The sequence below is a fragment of the Podarcis erhardii genome, assembly GCF_964252035.2.
Source record: "Podarcis erhardii genome assembly, chromosome: 1".
Taxonomy (NCBI): Eukaryota; Metazoa; Chordata; class Lepidosauria; order Squamata; family Lacertidae; genus Podarcis; species Podarcis erhardii.
Window position 1 is genome coordinate 135,541,559 of NC_138497.1, and position 21,957 is coordinate 135,563,515.

The 21,957-nt window shown below is 42.8% G+C and overlaps 2 protein-coding genes across 5 annotated transcripts in view; both read right to left on the reverse strand.

Moving 5' to 3' along the window:
- Window positions 1-13,147, reverse strand: part of LOC309353038 (UDP-glucuronosyltransferase 1A6-like) — a gene marked incomplete at its 3' end in the record, with an annotated part of 33,445 nt that extends 20,298 nt beyond the window's left edge. The window contains exon 1 of one of the 2 annotated variants that reach the window (XM_081881986.1): window positions 12,275-13,147. In XM_081881986.1, coding sequence (XP_081738112.1) covers window positions 12,275-13,132 — 858 coding nt within the window. In that variant the 5' untranslated portion in view covers window positions 13,133-13,147. Of the gene's footprint in view, window positions 1-6,343; window positions 7,223-12,274 lie in introns of those variants that run through there. The other variant, XM_081881983.1, reaches the window with a different exon arrangement.
- A 1,636-nt stretch (window positions 13,148-14,783) lies between these two features.
- LOC309334713 (UDP-glucuronosyltransferase 1A6-like) lies at window positions 14,784-18,608 on the reverse strand. 3 transcript variants are annotated; one of them, XM_081849307.1, is made up of 2 exons: window positions 16,558-18,608; window positions 14,784-14,922 (listed from the first exon to the last, which is right to left on the reverse strand). In XM_081849307.1, the coding sequence occupies exons 1-2, from the start codon at window positions 17,419-17,421 to the stop codon at window positions 14,797-14,799; spliced, it is 990 nt and encodes a 329-aa protein (XP_081705433.1). In that variant the 5' UTR covers window positions 17,422-18,608; the 3' UTR covers window positions 14,784-14,796. The 3 variants fall into 3 exon arrangements, with proteins under 3 accessions (XP_081705433.1, XP_081705434.1, XP_081705435.1); XM_081849308.1 differs by having other exon boundaries at window positions 14,789-14,940; window positions 16,558-18,601; XM_081849309.1 differs by having other exon boundaries at window positions 14,792-14,946; window positions 16,558-18,596.
- Between the last annotated feature and the right edge of the window lie 3,349 nt (window positions 18,609-21,957).

Genomic DNA, 21,957 nt, shown 5'->3' on the forward strand with positions numbered 1-21,957 from the left:
GCTTCCAAGGGGGGTTTAATAGTTTCAATCAATGGAAGTTTGATCCTTTACATGGAGCTTTCCAAAACCTTAGCTTACGACTACTTTGCTTCAGTCTATTTACAAAAAGGGGAGGCGGACTTCCTGTCTTGAGCCTTCCCCGTTCGATGCCGAATTAAGGTATTTAGAAATCCAATTTTCCGTTCTACTCACGGGTTGTTGTTTAAAATCCAATTGTCCACAGGAAAAAGTCAGCGCTCTCTGACAGCAGCAATGCGGCTTCACTCCGTGAAAGAAGCGGTCGATTCAAAGCACCACGCCGCTCACCCCACGTCGCTCCGGATTCCCGATACCAGGTCTCCCTGTGAGTAGGGGGGCGCAAAAGGTGCCAGCCGAATCCCAAGTTCACAGGCTTCTTCCACCTGTGATTTCCAAGGGTCTCCGCCTTCGCCGTGGCGGTTCAGACCCTGCTTTCCACGGAGCAAGTTCCTCCTGATCGGAGGAGCTCCGCCATTGCCGGAGGCGCTAACCCAGAAGTCCATTAAAATGTTTGTTACATGCTCAGTAAATGTCATATGATCTGAATAAGCTGTATAAGTTCCTTGATAAACTAACGGGAAGGATCCGAAACCGGCGGGACCAGAAGTGTGATAGCCTGGGATTCCGATTCAGAGGCTGAACCAGAGGAATCCCAGCCTGCACAGGAGTCCCCGCCTCCAGGGCCGGCTGAACTGGGGCAAGGCCTAGATTCTGAGGAGCCTGCACCTGTGTCAGATCCTCAGGAGCAGGCACCAGGTGAAACCCTTCTGGCCCCAGAGGTGCTTGAGGACTCAGTGGCTACAGGTGAGCCTCCTCCGGGGCCCAGTAACCCTTCGGCCTCTCCTGAACTACAGAGGCTTAGGGCAGAGAGGCGAAGGGAACTGGTTGCTCCCAGGAGGAGTGCTCGCCTTAAGGCCAGAGGAGGTGGGGCTCCTGGGGACCGGGACCGCCCCTGGCCTTAGAAGAAGATAAAGGTCAGTCAGCCCGGTCCCAGGTTGCGGGAGCAACGTCGTTGTTGGCTTCAGATCTTCCAGTGTTCCTGTTCCCTGCCCGGCCTCCTGCTCCTGACCTTCCAGCGTTCCTGTTCCCTGCCCGGCCTGCTGCTTCTGACCTTCCAGCGTTCCTGTTCCCGCCCGGCTCCCAGTTTCGGACCTCGCCTCTCATCTTGTGAACTCTGACTACGATCACGGTACCTTCCCCCCGGGGCCAGCACAAGAAGTTTATCAAGGACTGGAGTAAATTTACGGATTATTTGAAAAGTATTTGTGACAACCAGATGACGTTTGTAGGTTTGCAGGAAGTTCTGTGAGGAATAATATTAGAAATATTGCAAAAATGGAGAAGGAGATGTGATATGTTAAGAGATGTAAAGACAATAGTAAGTTAGGAAATGCATAAGAAGTGATTAAGACAGAGGATTATCAGAGGTGCTGATGGAAGTCCAATAAGAATGTATTTGTGATAAATTGTGTGGTATGTTTTAATTTTGTATGTTAAAAACCAATAAAAATATTTTTTAAAAATAAAATAAATAAAAAAGAATAAGCTGTGTAAGTTCCTGAGATATAAGGCAGGGGGCTTGGATTCTGGGCTGCTTCAGAATTCAAACCATATGGAAGTCTATGCAAGAAGTAGATTATAGTCAAGGAAAGATATTCAGCCCAAGGAGCATGGGATCCTAAGATATGGCATCAAAGTTGCTCTGCTAGCTCTCTGTCATACAAGTAGAAGCAAACATGGAAATAATCTGAGATATGTTTTTAAATACTTGAACAACCTTTTCCAGAAGTGAGAATTATTTAAAACATTCTCACCTACTGCACAGTAAAATTCACCTAAGTAGGCAGGGGCATGGTGTGTGCCCTGGGGGCATGACACGTTGCCTCCAGGGGCATGGCGCGCATCCCGGGGGTGTGGTATGCCGCCCGCGAGGGCATGGTGCACCGCCCGCAGGGGCGTGGCACATGTTCTGGGGGTGTGGCGCGCCACCTGGGGGGCGTGGCACCTGGCGCACACGTGGGGATGTACGGCGCGTGTCCAGGGGGCAGTCTGCTCCCTCTGCACTCCCGTTCCTCTGCCAGTGGCCCTGAACTCATCAAGTAAATGTTTAACGTGTTGACTCTGCTGAACCTGTAGCCACCAGCATTAGACCATTATCTAATCATAAGAATTCCAGTTGAGTTATTTACATTAATGAAATCTTAAGTTACTACAGTTATAGAAGATGATTCATCACAGTTAAACACTTTGGTTTTGTAACAAGCGGAGGTCATAAAAGTTCATAACTACTTGTTGAAGATGTTAGAGGTTACTACATTCCAGCAAGATGAATATTTTGTTCTTTTTTTCTTTAAAGTTTATTAAATTTCTCGTTCCTAAATTTTTCGTCATGTACATGGTGATGTCTAGGTGGTGCTTTTTATCACCACACACCTTCTGTGCGCTGCTCACCTAAATACAATCTAGCAACAACTCAACTCAAATGATCTTAATTCATCTATTGCAGGGGTCAGTAACTATTTTCAGCCGTGGGCCGGTCCACCATCCCTCACAGACCATGTGGTGTGCAGGACTATAATGAACAAATAAAATAATGAACGAATTCCTATGCCCCACAAATAACCCAGAGATGCATTTTAAATAAAAGCACACATTCTACTCATGTAAAAACATGTTGATTCTCGGACTGTCCGCGGGCCGGATTGAGAAGGCGATTGGGCCTCATCCAGCCCACGGGCCTTACGTTGCCTACCCCTTGTCTATTGCCACTGACTGATGCTCACTGAAGGCATGCCCAAAAGATCTTGGGGGACTGTAACTGCAATATATATGTACAACCCTTAAATAATGTTTTTAACACAGAGGTCATCTACAAGACTGTTTTTGCACAAGTCCTTTGTATTATTTTTATTCTAAAAATATAGATGCCATTGCAAAAGTTGCAAGCTTCTGTTTTGCCCATTAGCTATTAGCTTGATTTGGTATTTATTTCATCTTCTTTTTTACCTACAGTTTAGACTTAGTGGAGCACATGCTCCTTTTTCTGTTGCTGTTAAAATAAACAACAAAAACAGAGAGAGGACTGGTCTCCCCATCAAATTGCTTCCTTGCAGAATCAAGAGTTTAAGCTTTTCTATCTGGCTTGCTTGGTTTTTTTGAGAAACAAATATAATGGATTCTGGTAGGTAGTCGTGTATATCTGAAGAAGTGTGCATGCACACAAAAGCTTATACCAAGAACAAACTTAGTTGGTCTCTAAGGTGCTACTTGGGAGGGACGCGGGTGGAGCTGTGGGTAAAACCTCAGCGCCTAAGACTTGCCGATCGCATGGTCAGTCGTTCGAATCCCCGCGGCGGGGTGCGCTCTTGTTGCTCGGTCCCAGCGCCTGCCAACCTAGCAGTTCAAAAGCACCCCCGGGTGCAAGTAGATAAATAGGGACTGCTTACTAGCGGGAAGGTAAATGGCGTTTCCGTGTGCTGCACTGGCTCGCCAGATGCAGCTTGTCACGCTGGCCACGTGACCCGGAAGTGTCTTTGGACAGCGCTGGCCCCCGGCCTCTTAAGCGAGATGGGCGCGCAACCCTAGAGTCTGGCAAGACTGGCCCGTACGGACAGGGGTACCTTTACCTTTAAGGTGCTACTTGACAATATAATTGAATGCTGTAAGGTTTTTTGTTCTTTTAATGCTTTAGTTTTAGTGACATGCATTGCAGGTTGGGAGCTCCAAAGCTTTTGTGTGGCCAAGTGCCCAGCGTCAGCACCATGGCCTCCACATACTGTAGCGCTAATTTTCAAACCATCTTCAAGGATAGCTTCCCACAGAGCACATTACATTCACCCGAGCCCATGTACACATTTGATCAGAAAGGGAATGTACGGTAATCACCTGGTGCCCATTACCGGATTTATATAAAGTCACTCAGATTCAGGAAGAGGTAGACTCCACCATGGGAGCAGGGCCAGGGCAGGAGAGTGCTAGAGTCCTGTCTAGTCAAGTTGCACGGGATCAATTTCAATCTGTTACCTCTGAGGATGTGGACAGGCTGCTTGGACGAGTGAAACCAACCACCTTGATCCTTGTCCATCCTGGGCGATGGGCTTTGCGGGGTGGTGAATGCTTCTCTCTGTGAGGGAGCCTTCCCAGACCCACTAAAAGAGGCGGTTATCAAACTGCTTCTTAAAAAAACAACTCTAGACCCGGCCAATATGGCCAACTATCGCCCATTCTCAAATCTTCCATTCTTGGGCAAGGTGATTGAGCGAGTGGTTGCTGAACAACTCCAGGCACGCCTGGAAGAAGCAGACCATTTGGATCCCTTCCAGTCAGGATTCAGACCTCATCATGGGACTGAAACTGCCTTGGTCGCGCTGGCCAACGATCTCCGGCGGGCTAGGGACAAAGGTGAGAGCTGTTTCCTAGTTCTGCTGGATCTCTCCGCGGCTTTTGATACCATCAACCATAACATTCTTCTGGACCGTCTAGAGGGCTGGGAGCTGGGGGCACTGTTATACAGTGGTTCCACTCCTTTCTCCTGGGCCGTGTTCAGAAAGTGGTGTTGGGGGGTGAGTGTTCAGACCCCTGGGCTCTCACTTGTGGGGTGCCTCACGGTTCTGTCCTCTCCTCCATGCTTTTCAACAACTATATGCAGCCACTGGGAGAGATCATCAGGGGGTTTGGGCTGGGTGTTCATCAATATGCGGATGATACCCAGCTCTACCTCTCTTTCAAATCAGAACCAGTGAAAGCTGTGAAGGTCCTATGTGAGTGCCTGGAGGCGGTTGGAGGCTGGATGGCGGCTAACAGATTGAGGTTGAATCCTGATAAGACAGAAGCACTGTTTTGGGGGGACAGGAGGCAGGCAGATGTGGAGGACTCCCTGGTCCTGAATGGGGTAACTGTGCCCCTGAAGGACCAGGTGCACAGCCTGGGAGTCATTCTGGACTCACAGCTGTCCATGGAGGCGCAGGTCAATTCTTTGTCCAGGGCAGCTGTTTACCATGTATACTTGGCTTCAGACACATGCTGAGCGCATGCTAGATGTCATACAGTCTATACACTCTATATAGACCCCGATCTTTCCACAAGTGGAATTGCTCATACCTCTTCCTCTCTGAAGGCTGGATGATTCCAATATGGAAAGAGCAGAGAGGTGCCCTGGGCCAGAGAACCTCTACACTTCCTCCACATTATCAATGCTCTCTTCAGAAAAAGATGAGATACATCCCTTAATATAGGTCTAGATATACTAAGAAACAGCAGCACACATATTGAAGGACTAGAGGGAATTAATTCATAGGGTCTCTTTGGCTATTTTAATTAGCTACTTTAGATGAAAAGCCTCATGATAGTGCTTGAGATCAGGCATTCTCAGTCCTTCCTTCATCCAAGGTTAGAGGGTCTTACTGGTCACATGACCACGCTTCCCCAAGCGATAAATCCATTAAGCAACAGTTGCCATTTAACAAAGATATTTGAGGAGATAGTTACAGGGAGGGTTGGAAACAAAAATGGGAATCTTAATTGCCAGAGGTCTTAATTGCCAGAGGTCTTAATTGCTGCAATCCAGTCCAGGCAACTAAGCCATAGGTGTTTCCAAGACTTCAGCTCGGCATCAATTGAATTATGCCATTTCCCCAAATTCCTTGGCCAAAGTTGCTTGAGATCGTTCATGATAATCATTGTTGCAATCTGGCTCATGGAGAAAATTGGAACATAATTTTTGAGCCATTCATGACTTGATTGAGAATGAGAATACCGATATTTGCTCATGTTCCTGAAACCTGGGTGGATGAGCTGGGATGAGCTGTTCTGACTCAGCTGTGGCTGCCCAGAAACTAGACACAGCATCAGCACACGCTGCAGGCATGGATGGGGAAAGGGGGCTTGCCGTTGGCCTCATCAAGAAGCGCTGCCTGGTGCCATTGTTCTCCTTTAGGCACCAGGGGAAATCTCATTCAGGCAAGCATTTTCAGTTCAGTAATGAGGTGTTATTAGGAGAGTTCTTACCACTTATAGATATTTTGTATATATTTTATAGACTATTTATAGATTAGGTATTTAGTGAACTCATTGCATGTTTTCTATTGAGTTTTTGTTTTGTTTTTGTTGTTGTTTTTTTTGCTGGGGTGGTTGGAATTAATATCAAACTGTACCACAAAAGAAAAAATAGCACTGGTTGCACCAAACTGGTGATTGACTAGAAAGTCTAAAAATCATGCTTCTACTCATAAAAGAAATTCTACAGAATTCAGAATCCTGTCATAATAAATTTAACAACAACGAAAATAAAATAATCATAATAATAAGCAGCAGCAGCATTACCAACCTGAGATAACGGCTTCTTCCAGGCACAGTTTACCCCTCCAATTATAATCATATTTGGCATTAGTGGCCTTGGATATTCAGCCACAAAGTCCATTCTCATCAGCCAAATGGATCCATGACTTAGAAGTTCTGTGAGACTCAGATCTCTCTGCAGAAACTCTGAAGCAAGACTTGCATAAGGAGAGTAGACAAAACTGCAGAGGAAGTATTCTGCCAGGTGGAACAGCATATTTTTCACACGCTGGGCAAACGTCATATGATCTGAGTTTCCTGTCATACCTCTTGGGACATAAGAAGGAGGCCTCGGACACTGCGCAGCTTCAAAGTCAAAACCACATGGTATTCCTCGTAAGAAAAAGACAGAAGGGATGCCAAAGTAGTCAGCAACTATCTGGCCACAAGGCATCATAGGATCTGTAAAGAGAGCATCAAATTTGCTCTCCTTTATATAGCTCATCAGTTCTTGGTTGTATAGTAAATGTGTGCAAGCAGCTAAGAACATAGCATTTGTCTGTTTCATTCTCTCAATTGCTCTAAAAAACCTGACCAAAAAAGGAAGCTCTTGAAAATTGTCATTTCCAAATTCTTTAATAGAGATATTCATTTCTTCTTGGGTGAAGGGCACTGGATAACTTTTCAAAGTATAAACATCATCTGACGCTTTTATGTGCATATTGATTTCAGGTGCAACGACGACTATCTCGTGTCCATTCTTCTTGAGTTGGTTCAGGATAGATTGCATGCTGAGCCAGTGGCTTCCATCCATGGGTACCACCAGGAGTTTCCCACCAGAAACAAAACTCAAAGAATATAGAAGCAGCATGAGGATGGAAACGTATGCCTGGGAGCAGGCCATGGGAGCCATTTTTTGGTCTGTCTGCTTGCTTCTCTCTCAGAAAGTATCAGCTGTATGCTCCAAACCAGCCCCTTATATACTAGAGTGCAAAGTCTGACCTTGTGTGCTCTCTTGAAGTAAACATTTAACTAAAAGCCAAGGCTTCTAGTTAAACATTTACTTTGGGAGGTGCTAAAGCTTATAAAAGGTACTACTGGAATTATACAAAATGTTTAGCCATCCTTCATTTTCTTGTTATTGCTTGCATTGTTACAGAGAATACTTTTGCAGTTGTTATGTTTGAAAACAATAAAAACTTTCCATTGTAATTATAATAAAAGAAGTGAGCGAATGAGTAGTGGTTAGAGCCTGCTCAGCTAAGGAACAGGCACAGAGTCAATGCAGTATTTAATCCCATCCTTGCATCCATCAGATGCCATTGTCATAAATGATGTCAGCCAATGGGCAAGTACAGCTGGTGGGCATCTGAGAGATTCAGGAAGGGGTTGCACTGAAATCCATGCTAAAATGAAGGGGGAATACTTGTTTTACCAGCTTCTTGCAAGGTGTTTTTAAGTCTCAACTTCAGGACTTCAAAGCACCTTGCCCACAGGGTCAACCCTGAGAAGGATCAGGCCAGTGGAAGCAAGATATTTCTCCAACCCTGCTAGGAATTTATCAGTGTGGACTTGATAGTTCTTGTTTTTACATAATGAATCCTATTTATTCTTCAACTGAAAACATCATTGCTCTATAGGATTGTATTTGTGTGACACGTTATTTAATTTAAATGTTCATATTAAATAAACTTCTTACACAATTTCATCACCACCTAATATAACACTGTGCTCTGCAGGAGTCTTTCAGCTTCTGAGCTGACTCATCATTATCTGAGCAGTGATAATGTGAGATTTTATCACCAATAGCCTCAGATTTACCCATAATTCCCCTTCCTACTCCTCACAAAGTCTGATACATTTCTTTTAATTGTGTGGTGCCAGGGGAGCATGTTTGGGATGCAGTTATGACAGCGACACCGCCATTGCCAGCCTTATCATGAGCCATGCTGAGCTACATCTCTCTTCTCCACATTTGCTCCTATCACTCCCTGCTCTTGCTTTCCTAGCCAGCTGCCAGCCTGACACCAGGGATGTGGGAGCTCCTGTTTTCACCCAGAGGAAGGGAATGCTGGACTTTTTAAAAGAACCCATTTATCTTAGCCAAATGGAGCTGTAACACAAACATCGGAGATATGTTAGGTGTGAGTTTGTGTGCTAGTAAGGAAAACAAGTAATAATTCAGGTTCTGTTGAATCAAAGTCAGGCAACACAGAGGTCAGATAAGGCAAAATTCAAAGAAAACATAGTATCAGCATCAAATTTTATTTCAGTCACAGACCAGCAAAGACAGCACCTTGGATAGCTCCATGTGACTCTCAGGCTGAGAGAGCAAAATCTCGGGCAGCAAGATCCACAGGGGGAGCAGATTCAGCCTCCAAGAAATGCATTGCTGGCTGCTACTTGGGGGCAGACCTACCGCCTCCTTGGCAGCCCACCCCCAGGCCACCTCTACAGAGGTCTCTCTGCAAAAAGGAGGCACTGCTCGTCTCCCACCCATAGCAAGAAAATGGTGAGGGCTGCCTTCTGGGGTCTCCTGGGTTCTGCACCCACCCAACGTGATGCAGAACAGCCCCCCCCCCAACACAAAATAGTCTTTGACTATTTTCAAACATTGGGTAAGGTTGATTTGATTCCCCCCACCCCGCTCTTGATGTAGATCTTTACTTCCTCCTTGTTCTCTATGAGGATCTTTATTACCCCTCTGTTCTTGATTTTCACTGGTGGATTGGGGGGGGGAGCCATTTTGTGGTTCACCTCGGGTGACAAAATGTCTTGGGCCAGCCCTGGCTCTAACTTACTTCAGGAGCAGCTGAGTGATGGTGCTGGGAAGACCACTGTTTGGCTGGGGCTTCCAGACTGGAGTCCAAGGATGGCAAGGTGGTCTGCTGGGGTTTCAAAGGTGCTGGCAAAAAGGCTCCTCCTGTACTGGAGTCTCCAGGACACAGGAAGTGCTTGCAGCCAGTTCAGATCCTCAAGCAGTGAGAGTGATGTTCTCACCTGATGAGGTTTTGCCTTTCCACCCCTCCCAATGAGACAAGAGGATCTGAAACCAAGCTTATTGTACAAAACACCAAAGAGAAATGTGCATGTAATTGCAAATGCAAACAGCCAATACTGTAACTTCGAGCTTTGGCAATGTTAACATAAATATGGGGTATATTGTAAATAAATGTATAGATTCTGAGGGAGGATGAGAATGGCTAAGACCATCATTTGTTCCACAGAGACCCCTGACACTGAAGTGGAAGACTTTTTCCCAAGCAAAAGCTCCACTTTAACAAAAAGAGGATACTACACAAATATGCCTCCATAAGAACAGAACAATGGGAAGCCCTATATATTTACAAAACCACTGCCAAGATCTGTAGCCAGACTCTGCTGCCAGAATCTAGAGCATGGGCAGAGAACATTTTTTAAGTCACAGGTCACAATCCTTTCACAGGCAACTGCCTCATGCCAGTGGTGGGCAAGGCCAAAATCAAAATAAGTTCCAATTAACACACATTTATCCACACATACATGCTACTTTCAGAAAACTTTTACCCACCAGCATCCTCCATGCCTCCCTTCCAATCACAGCAATTTAAAACTCCCTTCCACCTCACTTATTCTTTGTTTATTTCTCTTTTCTTTCCCTTTCTCCCCCTGCAGTTAGTCTTTAAAAAAGGTCACATTTCCCCATTAGTCTAATTGTTCTGCAAGAAGGGTGTGATTTTGGAGGTAGCTGCCACTGTCTCATAATCCTGTGCCTCATCCTGGCGCAGCAATTTGGGGGAAATTCCTATGTACTGAGACTAATTGCCAAGTGGGGTGCAGTTAGGGGGAGATGGCAACAAATGGGGAGAAAGTTAATGCTTTTCTCCCCAGCTGCAGAAGACGGGGCCAGTAGACTAGGAGAAAATGTCCCATCCACACTTCTTTGGCTTTTGTGTTTCACTTTACACTTGCTTACATTGAATGCAATCTCTTTTTGTTTTCATCACACTGAAGATTTTGTATCATCAGCTAACTTGCCTATTTCACTGCTCCTTCAGTGACCCTCAAAGCACATGTTCTCCCACCTTGTGGGCTCTAAGTATGCACAGCATAAGTCAAGGGATATAGCCCCATTTGATTCTCCTGTATAGTAAGCCCACAACTTACTCACATTTAACTTGTGCGCATTCAGCTTTATGCACTTGGCAATGAATGAATAAATAGGGGGCAGAGGGAGGGAATAAAAAGGGGAGGGAAAAAGTACTTTGGCAATACCACCTGCCATTGTATATTGACTATTCATGGTTTTAGCTTTAGGCACAATCCCTGAAATGTACCCCTGTGTAAGTTGCAGGCCTACTGTATACTGGTGCGCTGTGACTGGGTGTCAAGTTGCACAATATCCTATCATCCATCATAGTAACACATGCAGGAATGTACTGGCAGGTAAGTGAGGGCTGTCACTCCTTATCAGGGCATTAAGTACTTGCTACCACAACTCTTTAAACCAGAGCGTTCCTTATCGGGTATTGCGACACGTTAGAGTCCACCTGATTCCTGAGTGATGTAACATGACTGGCTGACCCATAGTGGGGGCTGCAGGTCTGCAGTTAGGCTGCCAAAGTCTAAAATAAAAATTTGCCCCCATTTTCTGTTCCTTCTCACACTATCCCCTTGGTTCACAATTCTCTGTTTTATCTGGAAATGATCCCCGGCAAGAGCTAACAGGATGCATTTCTCAGTTCCAGCCAACACGCCCCCCCCCCCCACTGAAATGCAGAGGAGAATGCCCCAGACTTTTTCTGCTGACTTGACAGCTGAACTTGGAAGAGCTAAAGTCATGTGTTTCCTGTTTGATAATTCAATCAAAAACACACTGTATCACTTATCAGTTGGCTACTGAAACCTCTGTGACCTTCCAATAATTAAAGCTCCCCTCACAAAGAATCCTGGGAACTGTAGTTTGTTAATCACAGAGCTACAGCTCCCAGCACACTTAATCAATCACAGTTTCCAGGTTTATTTTTCCGGGGGGGGGGGGGTGCTTGAAATGTACGCATCCATCTAGAGTCAAGCATTCCCTGTTGTCAAGAACATCTCATTAATTCTTTCCTTTTCTGCACCTTGATACTTCATTGCAAATGCATTTAGTTCATTTGTTTTTTCTTTCTAAGACTATAACTGAGCTTAGACTTCTGAAACCAGTGTAATTTTAGGGGAGCAGTTAGTGGCATAAACCCAGGCAGGCTGACTCTCTTGAGTCTCCTTGCTTTGAGCCCCCATCCCTGTAGCTGCTCATCATGGGATCCTTGCCCAGTAAAACATTGTGCTCAAGGAATGAACTCTTGTTCCCCCTCCATTTTGACATGTTTTTCATATAGTTTGTAAAGAAGGCCAGGGATATAAATGCACACATACCCATTTCTTCTATTTCTCTCTCCTCCTTCTCCCCAGCTTCTACTACACTGCTCTTTTTAATCTGATCCAGTTCTCTGTGGGGGTGTTGGTTTGTATCGTACTCAAATAACACCTTTTTCATTCCCCCCCACCCTTAACCATCCCTCCTGAATAACAGTGTAGCTTGCATGGGGCCTATTAAAGAGGTTGCAACTAACTTGTGACATAAAAATATAATAACAGTTAAAAGTCACAAATGAAATGGAAAACAGTAGATATAGTTTATACACTATCCCTCAATATCAACAAGCACCAGAAATGCAATTTTGACAAACCCCTGCTGTAACAAGTCAATACGGCCATGTTTCTCAGATCAAATAATCACAGGATCAGGCAGTTTTCTTTAAGTAAAGGTTTATCTCCACAACTGCTGAGCTACAGCCACAAATGTCCCATCCCATGCCCCTACCGACCTTGTTTTCAAACAGGAGTACAGAAATCAACATCTCACTATGATAATTCATTCAAGTGTGGCTGTGTTCGTAGCAAAGAGCATGGTAGCAACACAGATCTAAGCTCAAAACCATTGATACATAGCACCTACCTGTGGCAGGATTTTGCCTTCTTCACAGTTAATTCCTCCAATGAAGACCATATTTGGCATCACAGGTCTGGGATACTCAAATACAAAGTCATATCGTAAAAGCCAGACAGAGCCATTTCTGTAAAGTGTTGGTAAGTGAACGTCTCTCTGAAAGAGTTCTGAAGCAAGCTCTTGGTAAGAAATGTACAGTCTCTTAAAAAGTGGTGTCTCTAAGAAGCTAATGAGCTGGTTCAACACTCGCTGGGCAAATGTCATGTGATCAGTGTGGCTGCTATAGCATCTTGGGACATAAGAAACTGGGTCTGGACATTTGCTGATAGCATTCTCTAAACCGCATGGGAATCCACGAAAGAAGTACACGGAAGGGATGGAGAGATGTTCAGCGAGGATGACTCCACATGGCAAAGCTGGATCTGTGAAAAGTGCATCAAACTGAGTCTCTTCCAGGTACTTCATGACTTCTCTGTTCCTCAGAAGGCTTTTGCAATTAATGAAAAACATCTCAACGAGATGCATTAAGCTCCTATATGCTCCTAAAATCATGGCAGGAAAAGAGACTTCATCAAAGGGCTGGTTGCCAAACGAACGGAAACGCTGGGAAAGATCATCTGCTGTATACGGCACAGCAAATGTTTTCCTTGTGTAATACTTGGATTCTTTCATGAGCAGATTAACTTCTGGAGCCACCACAACTATCTCATGCCCTCTTTCACTGAGCTTCTCCACTACAGCACGCATGCTGAGCCAGTGGCTTCCATCCTGCGGTATCACTAGCAGCCTCTTTGCCTCTCCAAAGCAGATGAGAACAAAGACAAAACAGACAGCGCTGCCATGAAAGCGAGGCATGGCGGAATCCATCTTCAATGACAGCCTATATTTGTTATGTAACCATGTAATGCTACCTTTTAAATCCTGAGCAGCGTGCCGTTAACCTTGGATTTACCTGCCCATATTGTTAATGATTGGTATAAAGCACAAGGTTGCTGATTAATGAGAGTCCCTTTCCCCAGTGACACTGGTGAAATACTTGCACTGGATCAGTTAGAAATTTGGCCTGATTTTGTAGCTCGCACAAAATCTTCTTCAGACATGGGTGCCCAAAAATAATGTACCAGACATCTTGTCTGGAAGTGACCTCCTTAATACAGCATGCACTTCTTCACATGTTTGTGGCGTGATCTGCTTGCTGTTCCAAATCAATCCCTGAGGGTCAAACTGCAGGCAGCACTACTCATACATATGCTTGCATCAGCTTGCTTTGTTTACCAAGTGATATTTGACAAGCGGTATGCCACATGATGTCAGTTACATGAATGATCAAACAGGAGTAATATGAACCAACTTTATTCAAACAAACTTGCTTTCAACTCCCCAACTCTCTCTATCCCTGGTCTGTTTCTGCTAACTCACTTCCTGGTAGCTGTTCCCTTACGTTTATCTCCCTGACTGCTGCCCTAAACCCTCTTTACTTAGTTCCATTATGCACTTGGAAGCTTTAAATCTGGAGCAGGAAGCTGCTCTCTCTACCCATCAAGAAGGAGCTCTTTTTTCTCTCCATGGAGTGAAAAGAAAGTTGTGGGTCATTTTGACTGGGAAAATGGCATTTTAGTATGGCCATGTTTTAACTCCAAGTAGCTGCATATCTATGGCTGCTTTGCACAAAAATCAAAAACCATTATGGAATTCTAACTGTCAGGTAATTTAACCTTAAAGCTGTACATTTCACTGTACTGGGCAGGGGTGGGAGAAAAGTGAGAATGAAAATTTACCGTCAGGACCTTGGAGCCTTTGCAAAGGAGCAGCTGTCGGAGGAACTGGCCATTCAAAACAGTTTCTTGTTTTCCCCCAAACTTAATTTCATCTAATTCTGGAAAAAAAAGTCATAGCCTTAAAAAAGAAGACCATAGAAAAGAGGGAAGTGTGATGCTCCAGTTTTCCCAAATCAAGAATCAGAATCTGACCCAAGCTGAACTCAGAACTTCTGAATTGGGCCAGGTCAAATTGGGCTATTTCAGAAGTGCTGAATCAATCAGGGTCAAACTGAATAATAAACTCCTAATTTATTTATAAATTCATCAAAACTGGCTTAGGATATATTTCATCCATCGGCAGTAAAATACCAACAATCCTCTATTATTTTTTAATTTATTAAATTTGTATACTGCTCTCAATCAGGGCGGTTCACAGCATTTACAAATGCAATAGTCATCTTTTGATGTCAGACTATGGATTACATCAGTTTTTAACCTGAATATGAAATACAGTGGTACCTCAGGTTACATACACTTCAGGTTACATACGCTTCAGGTTACACACTCCACTAACCTAGAAATAGTGCTTCAGGTTAAGAACTTTGCTTCAGGATAAGAACAGAAATTGGGCTCTGGCGGCAGGGTGGCATCAGGAGGCCCCATTAGCTAAAGTGGTGCTTCAGGTTAAGAACAGTTTCAAGTTAAGAACGGACCTCCGGAACGAATTAAGTACTTAACCCAAGGTACCACTGTAAAGGTTGTCTTCTTCAGTTAAAAATGCTGAAGTATGTGGTTTTCTTTTTTGTGCCCACAACTCCAGCCTAGGTAGAATAAGAAATCCATGTAGAATGAGAACGAAGCCCACTGAGTCATCAAGTCCAACTGTGAACGCCTGACCTACAGTAGGAATCCAACCTATACCTTATCAAAGGAATAAGTACCACAAAGGAATACAGGGCATACAACTGGAATCATTTTAGCATTTTTAAGTCAATCATATTTATTTATTTCACGTTTATTAGTTCAGAATGTCACTGCTGTTTAAATAGGCTGTATTTCCCCTGGGGCCAAAAACCCAGTTTGCACCCCCCCCCACCCAAGCATTTGTGTACACACACACACAGGCTGGGAGCCTCAGTGGTGCCCCTCTGGAGGCTTCACCTGGGGCAAAACACCTGTCTAACCCTGCTGCCCCCGCCATAGCTATGGCTTTAGGTACCTTTAGCATTACCATGCTTATCACAAGAGATCAGGATTGGCGTGCTCCACCTAAAAAACCCTCAAGCCCCATTAGCTAATTTAATTAAGATATTTATATTTGATCACTTTGACTGTAATTGGAGAAAGGGAGCCAGAGGTAACTGCAAAGTGGATAGATCAAGAAGTATTAGATCCTCTGTCCGTAACAAAGGAAATTGGTCCTTTAAAATGTGTGTTTGCAATGGAATTTGTATGTCAGTATAACTTGTATCTTCTTCATGGGAACCCTGTAGATGTATCTAATGGACATTAGACCTGCAGTTTATTAGGAATTCCAGAATGGGCACAGATTGTGCACAAATTTTAACTGTGCAAATGCATTTCTGGCCACCACAGAAACCTGGGTATGCAGACCCAGGGCTGAATCTACTCATACATCTGGGTCCACATGCTCAAGTCCAACCAGCTGCAACACATCCAACAAAACATACTCCAACAGCACAATATGTCTATTCAGAAGTAAGTCCCATTGACCTCTCCCAGCAAATACGCAACAATCTCCTAGCAGCTCTGATATAGTTTCTATGCAGCCAATCACCCATGCAACTATAAACCAGACTTTTACCTAGTTCACAAAGTGTAATCAGAACATTCTTTTATATAATGTGGTTAAGGGGTACATAAAAATGGATTGTTAACATGTAAAAATGTAAAGTTATAATATATTACGATAAAGTATCAAGATAAATGCAAAAAGGGTAAGGACTTGCTGAAACAACTATTGAACTAGAATACAAAAGAGGGAGGTGTGAGGAGGTCAGGGAAATAAGTAAATGAAAGACAAGACATGGAAAGATTGAAATGTTTTTAATCGCTTTTTTACTTTTTCTGTATTTTGTATTTTTTGTTTTCTTTTTCTTTTTTCATTTTTGTAGTTTTTTTTTTGAAGCTTTAATAAATATTATTATATAAAAAAAGAACATTCTTTTATAATATACCCCTAGCATCCTATGTGTGTTTACTTGGAAGTAAGTTTCACTGAATTAAATGTAACTTGCTCTTGAGTAGGTGTGCATAAGACTGCAACATTAGTTTTGGAGCCATGTCTTAAATTCTATCACTTGGTGTATTCTAAACGGTTTGATTTCATTTGCAATGTTATCTGGATGATGTTCCATTCATTATGGAAATAACGCAAATGTAACCCTCATGATTGACGTTCACAATGTGCAGTTCATATCCTTTACGTGTACTATTACATGCACAAGTACTTCTGACTTAAATGCAATTTTTATCCTTAAAGAATTTGTGAATAAAAGGTAATGGACGTACCTGTGGCAGGATTTTGCCTTCTTCACAATTTATCCCTCCAATGAAGACCATACCTGGCATCACAGGTCTGGGATACTCAAATACAAAGTCGTACCGTAAAAGCCAGATAGAGCTATTTCTGTAAAGTGTTGGCAAGTGAACATCTCTTTGTAGAAATTCTGAAGCAATATCTTCATACTTATTATACAGAGTTTTAAAAAGTGATGTTTCTACAGAATTGACAAACAGATTAATCACACGTTGGATGAAAGTCATTTGGTCTGTGTACCTGGTATAGCATCTTGGGATATAGGAAGTAGGGTTTGGAGATTTACAAATTGCATGCTCTAAACTGCATGGGAATCCACGAAAGAAGTACACGGAAGGGATGGAGAGATGTTCAGCGAGGATGACTCCACATGGCAAAGCTGGATCTGTGAAAAGTGCATCAAACTGAGTCTCTTCCAGGTACTTGATGATTTCTTTGTTCCTCAGAAGGCTGTCACAGTTGTAGAAAAACATATTTATTATATACATGTTGTTCTGATATTCTTGAAGAATTGTGTAAGGAAAAGAAACCTTACGGAAAAGGTTGGAAGCAAACTTTCGAAATCCAGCATCAAGATCTGCCTTTTTGTACGGCACTGGGTATGTTTTTTGTTTATAATGCTTCGATTCCTTTAAGAGCAAATTAATTTCTGGTGCCACCACTGTTACCTCATGACCCTTTTCACTGAGCTTCTTGACAACAGCATTCATGCTGAGCCAGTGGCTTCCATCTTGAGGTATCACCAGCAGCTTCCCAGTTTCAGTAAAGTTAATGATAGCAATCAAAAACAGAAGCCATGCAGTCAAGTGGATAGGCCGATGAAAAAGATAAGCCATCTCTTCACCCAGAAAAAGTCTGTCAATAAGAGGAAACCCTTGTGTATTTCTATATTGTGTACTTGTTTAGCACAGGAATAAAAAACTAATCTTGCTTTAGTCTATAAGCCAGATATTCTACCCGTCTGCATTAATCATTAGTCCAACATGATCTGCTGAAAGTTCATGGCCATGAAAGCCCTCCTGTTTGCCCTGAAAATGAAGTACCATAAGCAATGGTGCAATGCTACAGCTCATTTATGAAGTAACAAAAGGCCCTGACTAGGAAGGATCAGGAATGGAAGTGATAGGCTAATCTGAAGTGCAAAGTAGTAAAAACAGGTTTTGTAACAGCTAGAGAAAGCTGCTGATAAGAGACATGACAGTTCAGAGACCAGATCAAAATGTGATTATAAACTGTGGTTTCGTGAGAAGTCTGTAAAGGAAGGGGGGCTGGATGAGAGCCAACAACCTGAAGCTCAGTCTGGATAAGATTGAGGCGCTGTTAGTGGGTGATTCCCTAAACCAGATGGATAGGAGGCTGCCTGCTATAGATGGGCCGCCTTCCATCAGCTTCAGCTGGTAGCCCAGCTGTGCCCCTGTCTGGACAGAGACAGCCGAACTCCTGTCGTCTGTACTCTAGTTAGTGTCTTCTTCATTAGATTATTACATGTTATACGTAGGGCTGCCTCTGAAGACGGTTCAGAAACTTCAGAATTTGGCGGCTAGATTGCTCACCAGGGCAAGATGGCTTGAGCATATTACGCCAATCCTGGTCCGACTGCACTGCCTGCCACTTAGTTTCCAGGCCTAATTCAAAGCGCAGCTTTTGGCCTATAAAGCCTTAAACGGCTCAGGACTCCAATTCCTCAAGGACCACGTCTCCCCATATGAACCAACCCAGACCCTGAAATCCTCATTTGAGGCCCATTTTTGTGTGCCCCCTCCATGAGATTTGTGGAATCTTTAGGCACCAGCCAAAAACGCTACTCATTAACCAGGCCTTTGGCTGCTTAACATTCTATGCCCTTTTAAGTGTGGGATGGGAGTTATTGGTTTGTTTTTCTTATGTATTTTATGCTCTCATTTTGTATTTCTATGTTCTGAATCGCCCTGTGATCTTCCGATAAAGGACGGTATACAAATTTAATAAATAATAATTAAAACATAGCTTATGATCATCAGTAGCAGAAACAGTGATTTTGAATGCGGGTTTAAACCATGTTTTGTGCTTACTTTGGTCGGGTGAAATATCAGAGTCATAGCTGTCAACTTTCAGATTTGAAAATAAGGGATCAGCAGCCTCACCTGTCCCAGAGACAGTGTACAGGATTTCTAACAATCCGGGATAGCAGCGGAAAACGACGCTGAAATAAGGGAATTTCCCGCAAAAAAGGGGAACGTTGACAGCTATGATCAGAGTTGATAAGCCATAGTTTCGTCTGTTGGTCTGCCTCTATGCTAAGAAACTGGAGTGCTTCACAGACCAAAAGCTGTTAACTATGGACACGCTCAGAGGTTAGCTTAAACTAAATTCTGCTGCAAAATCAGCTCAGCCCAAGAGCTAAACTACACATGACAATGGGAGATTTGACACACTGGAGATGAGGTGTGTGTGTAAAACCTAAGCTATACTTCTCAAAGTTTGGTAATCTAAACTGGATTTTGAGGGCTCAGGCCTCACTTCAGAGTAGTTGACTGGGCTTGGTGTGCTTATGTAAAAGGAAGTAGCTCCCCAGAATAAATTAGATTACCAGTATGGAGCACCTATACACATACAGCTAACTTGTCACTGAATGTGTATGTGTTATATATGAGCAGTGGAGGCAGCAGGGCACATAATCTCAGGGGCTATATCTTTTTTCATGTGTAGTAAACACGTGGAAGCAAAGCTTAAAAAGATCTATATAAAAGTTAAGCAGTCTTCAATTTGAGTTAATGAAATTTCATGGAGTCTAGTGTGTTTTGCGTGCCATGAAAGTAGAGAGATTTCTGACTCCTGCCTTTTCGCTCTTAAAATGGATCTTCTGCATGATATTAAAGGGGAACTACCTACCAATTATACTAGCTAATAGGGCTGTGCATAAATAATAAAATAAAGATATTCACCTTCGAACTCACTTTTGTTTGCTCAGATAACAGGTTGCTGAGATGACAGGTTGCCTCAGCATGATTTGACATTATGTGGTTTGCATCTGAGGTGAAATGTCACCTCATTTTCTGAAGCTCCTGATTACTTCCTCCTGGACTATAATTGGAAAATTAATAAATATCTATAAACTTACATTTCTGATAGAATTGGATGAAATTTGGAGCCTGTCAAATTTCATATTAATAGGTAGGTTTTTGTTGCTGTCCAGGGCATCTTTAACATTTGTGTGTTACTTAAAGGGAAAAAGCAATTAATTCCTATAACATTTTTATTTCTTGACAAAATTATTAGAAATAAATAGAAGTTTTTGTGGTGGGTTAGGTGCCTTTAACATTTTTAAAGGGAAGTGACTTCCCCCCCTGTGGTCAATGTTATGTGACTGCTACATCAACATGCAGTGTTTTAGGGTACACAATAAAAATTAAAAATAACCCTCCTCACTTCTAAGCCTGAAAGCCCCATCTACCTACTCTTCATGATAAAGGTGTTTTGGTCTTCATTTCTTAGCCAAGATGGCTGGCTCATCACTTTGGCTTTATTTCAAAAGCAGGTTATTTTGAGCTATTTCTAGTACGCTAGCAGGTGTCTCTCTCTCTTATGATCCCACTTTCTGCCCTTACCTGCCTGATAGGTCCAGAGGTACTGAACACAGGATTAATGCATTCAAGCTTACCTCTGGAACGTCATAGTGCATCAGTTACTACAGGACAGTATTTTGTTTTTCCCATTACCATCATCTACTCCCTCTTTTCTGCATTTACTGTCCATGCACACAAGTAGTACAAGGGATACTTCCCAGTATAATTGCAATCCTAGTCATTGCTTTCCAATGTCTTCTTTCCAAGTAAATATGCACAGGATTGGGCTACCATGTTTTAAATACTGTCAAGCAGATAAAGAACAATACAACTTTTAGAAAACATCTGAAGGCAGCCCTGTGTTGGGAAGTTTTTAATGTTTGATGTTTTATTTTGTTTTATATATTCTGTAAGCCTCCCAGAGTGGGGAAACCACTCTTGGGCAGGATATTGTTGTTGTTGTTGTTGTTGTTGTTGTTGTTGTTGTTGTCTTTCTAATCCTGCCTGTCTTCTGCTGGCCAGCAATGATGAAGAGGACAAGTCTTAAAAATAAAGCAACTTAAAACAAACTGTGCATTAGGTAAGACTAAATTCTTGAAGTGACTATTTTGCAAAAGAAGAAAAAGTTTCTGTATCTGATTAATTAATATCAATTGTTCATACAAATGGGAGCACATGGCTGGTCCAGAACATTTTGCTGCCTGAATCAAAGGGCAAAATGGCACTCTCTTCATTCATGCTGCAGAATAGGCACAAAAGTTATAGTTCCTTTAAGGTGAGCATATTTCAAAGGAACGGATTAAGATAAAAGGTACAAGAGTCCTGTCCTCTATTTACCTCTGACTGTACTAATATCTGACTAGCAATTAAACATTGGTTAGATATCACACTGTTGCCTTGCATCAGGACTTTAGTACATATATCCCTGAAATTGGATCAAATGTTAAAACAACAGACTTTGAACTGATTACCTCCCTATGGATAGGAAGAAATGCATTTAAAATTCAAGCTGATTGTGTTGATTCACGCTAGGTTAATCTGTTAACTCAATTTTAAAGTGGCTATTGTCAAGCTATATTAACTAGAACTTGTTCTTTCATCATCCTGTTCTTTATTGTTTTAAACAGCTTTTGTAAAATGTGCTAAAGTACCTTCACCTCTAAACTGGGTAAACAAGCTAGCTCCAGAGCTATATTTTATATCCAACGCCCCCCTAACTGGAGATTGTTAAGCAGTAAGAAACTGTACCAGAGTTCTGAGAAAATTTTTAAAAAAGTTGCTGAATGTTTTATATACTGTATAGAAAAAGAGATGTCCAAGTCTCAATGCTATCTAGAAACAATGTGTTCTGATCTGAAAGTCCTGGATGACTTCACTGCCATGCAATAAGTACAGCCAAGAGCACCAAGTAGGGTGCCTCCCCCCCATATTTTCAATGAAGGGGCTAGGCCCTCTCAAATTTATGCGGTGACAGAGCAAGGCAGCATGCATGGGTACAGCCAGGGCTTTGGGGACGGGGCATAACTTGCCAGATCTCAGTTCCAGCACTTCTCAGCTGAGTGCCATTGCCATTCTAATTACTTTACAGTAATTACTTTTTACATTTTTTAATATTAAAGATTTCTGGGTTTACAAAGGTATGCCTAATGTCTCTTTTTTCAAGTTACATTTAGAACAAGGGTGAATCCATGGTGAGTTCTGGCACCTCTCTTTCTAGAAAAATTGTTATGTACTGTACTGAAGTTCTCACCCTGGGCCAGCAGGGGGATACTGTAGATAGTTTTCACTCAGGTCCACATATGCAAATAAGGGATTGAAAGTGACGTT

What these genes read in the sequence shown, in the direction of transcription:
- LOC309334713 (XM_081849307.1), bottom strand. Translation starts at nt 17,421, where the DNA reads ATGGCTTATCTTTTTCATCGGCCTATCCACTTGACTGCATGGCTTCTG. An exon ending in AAGGCAAAATCCTGCCACAG is followed by an intron (nt 14,923 to 16,557) that starts GTACGTCCATTA and finishes TTCCTACTGTAG; the next exon opens with GTCAGGCGTTCACAGTTGGA.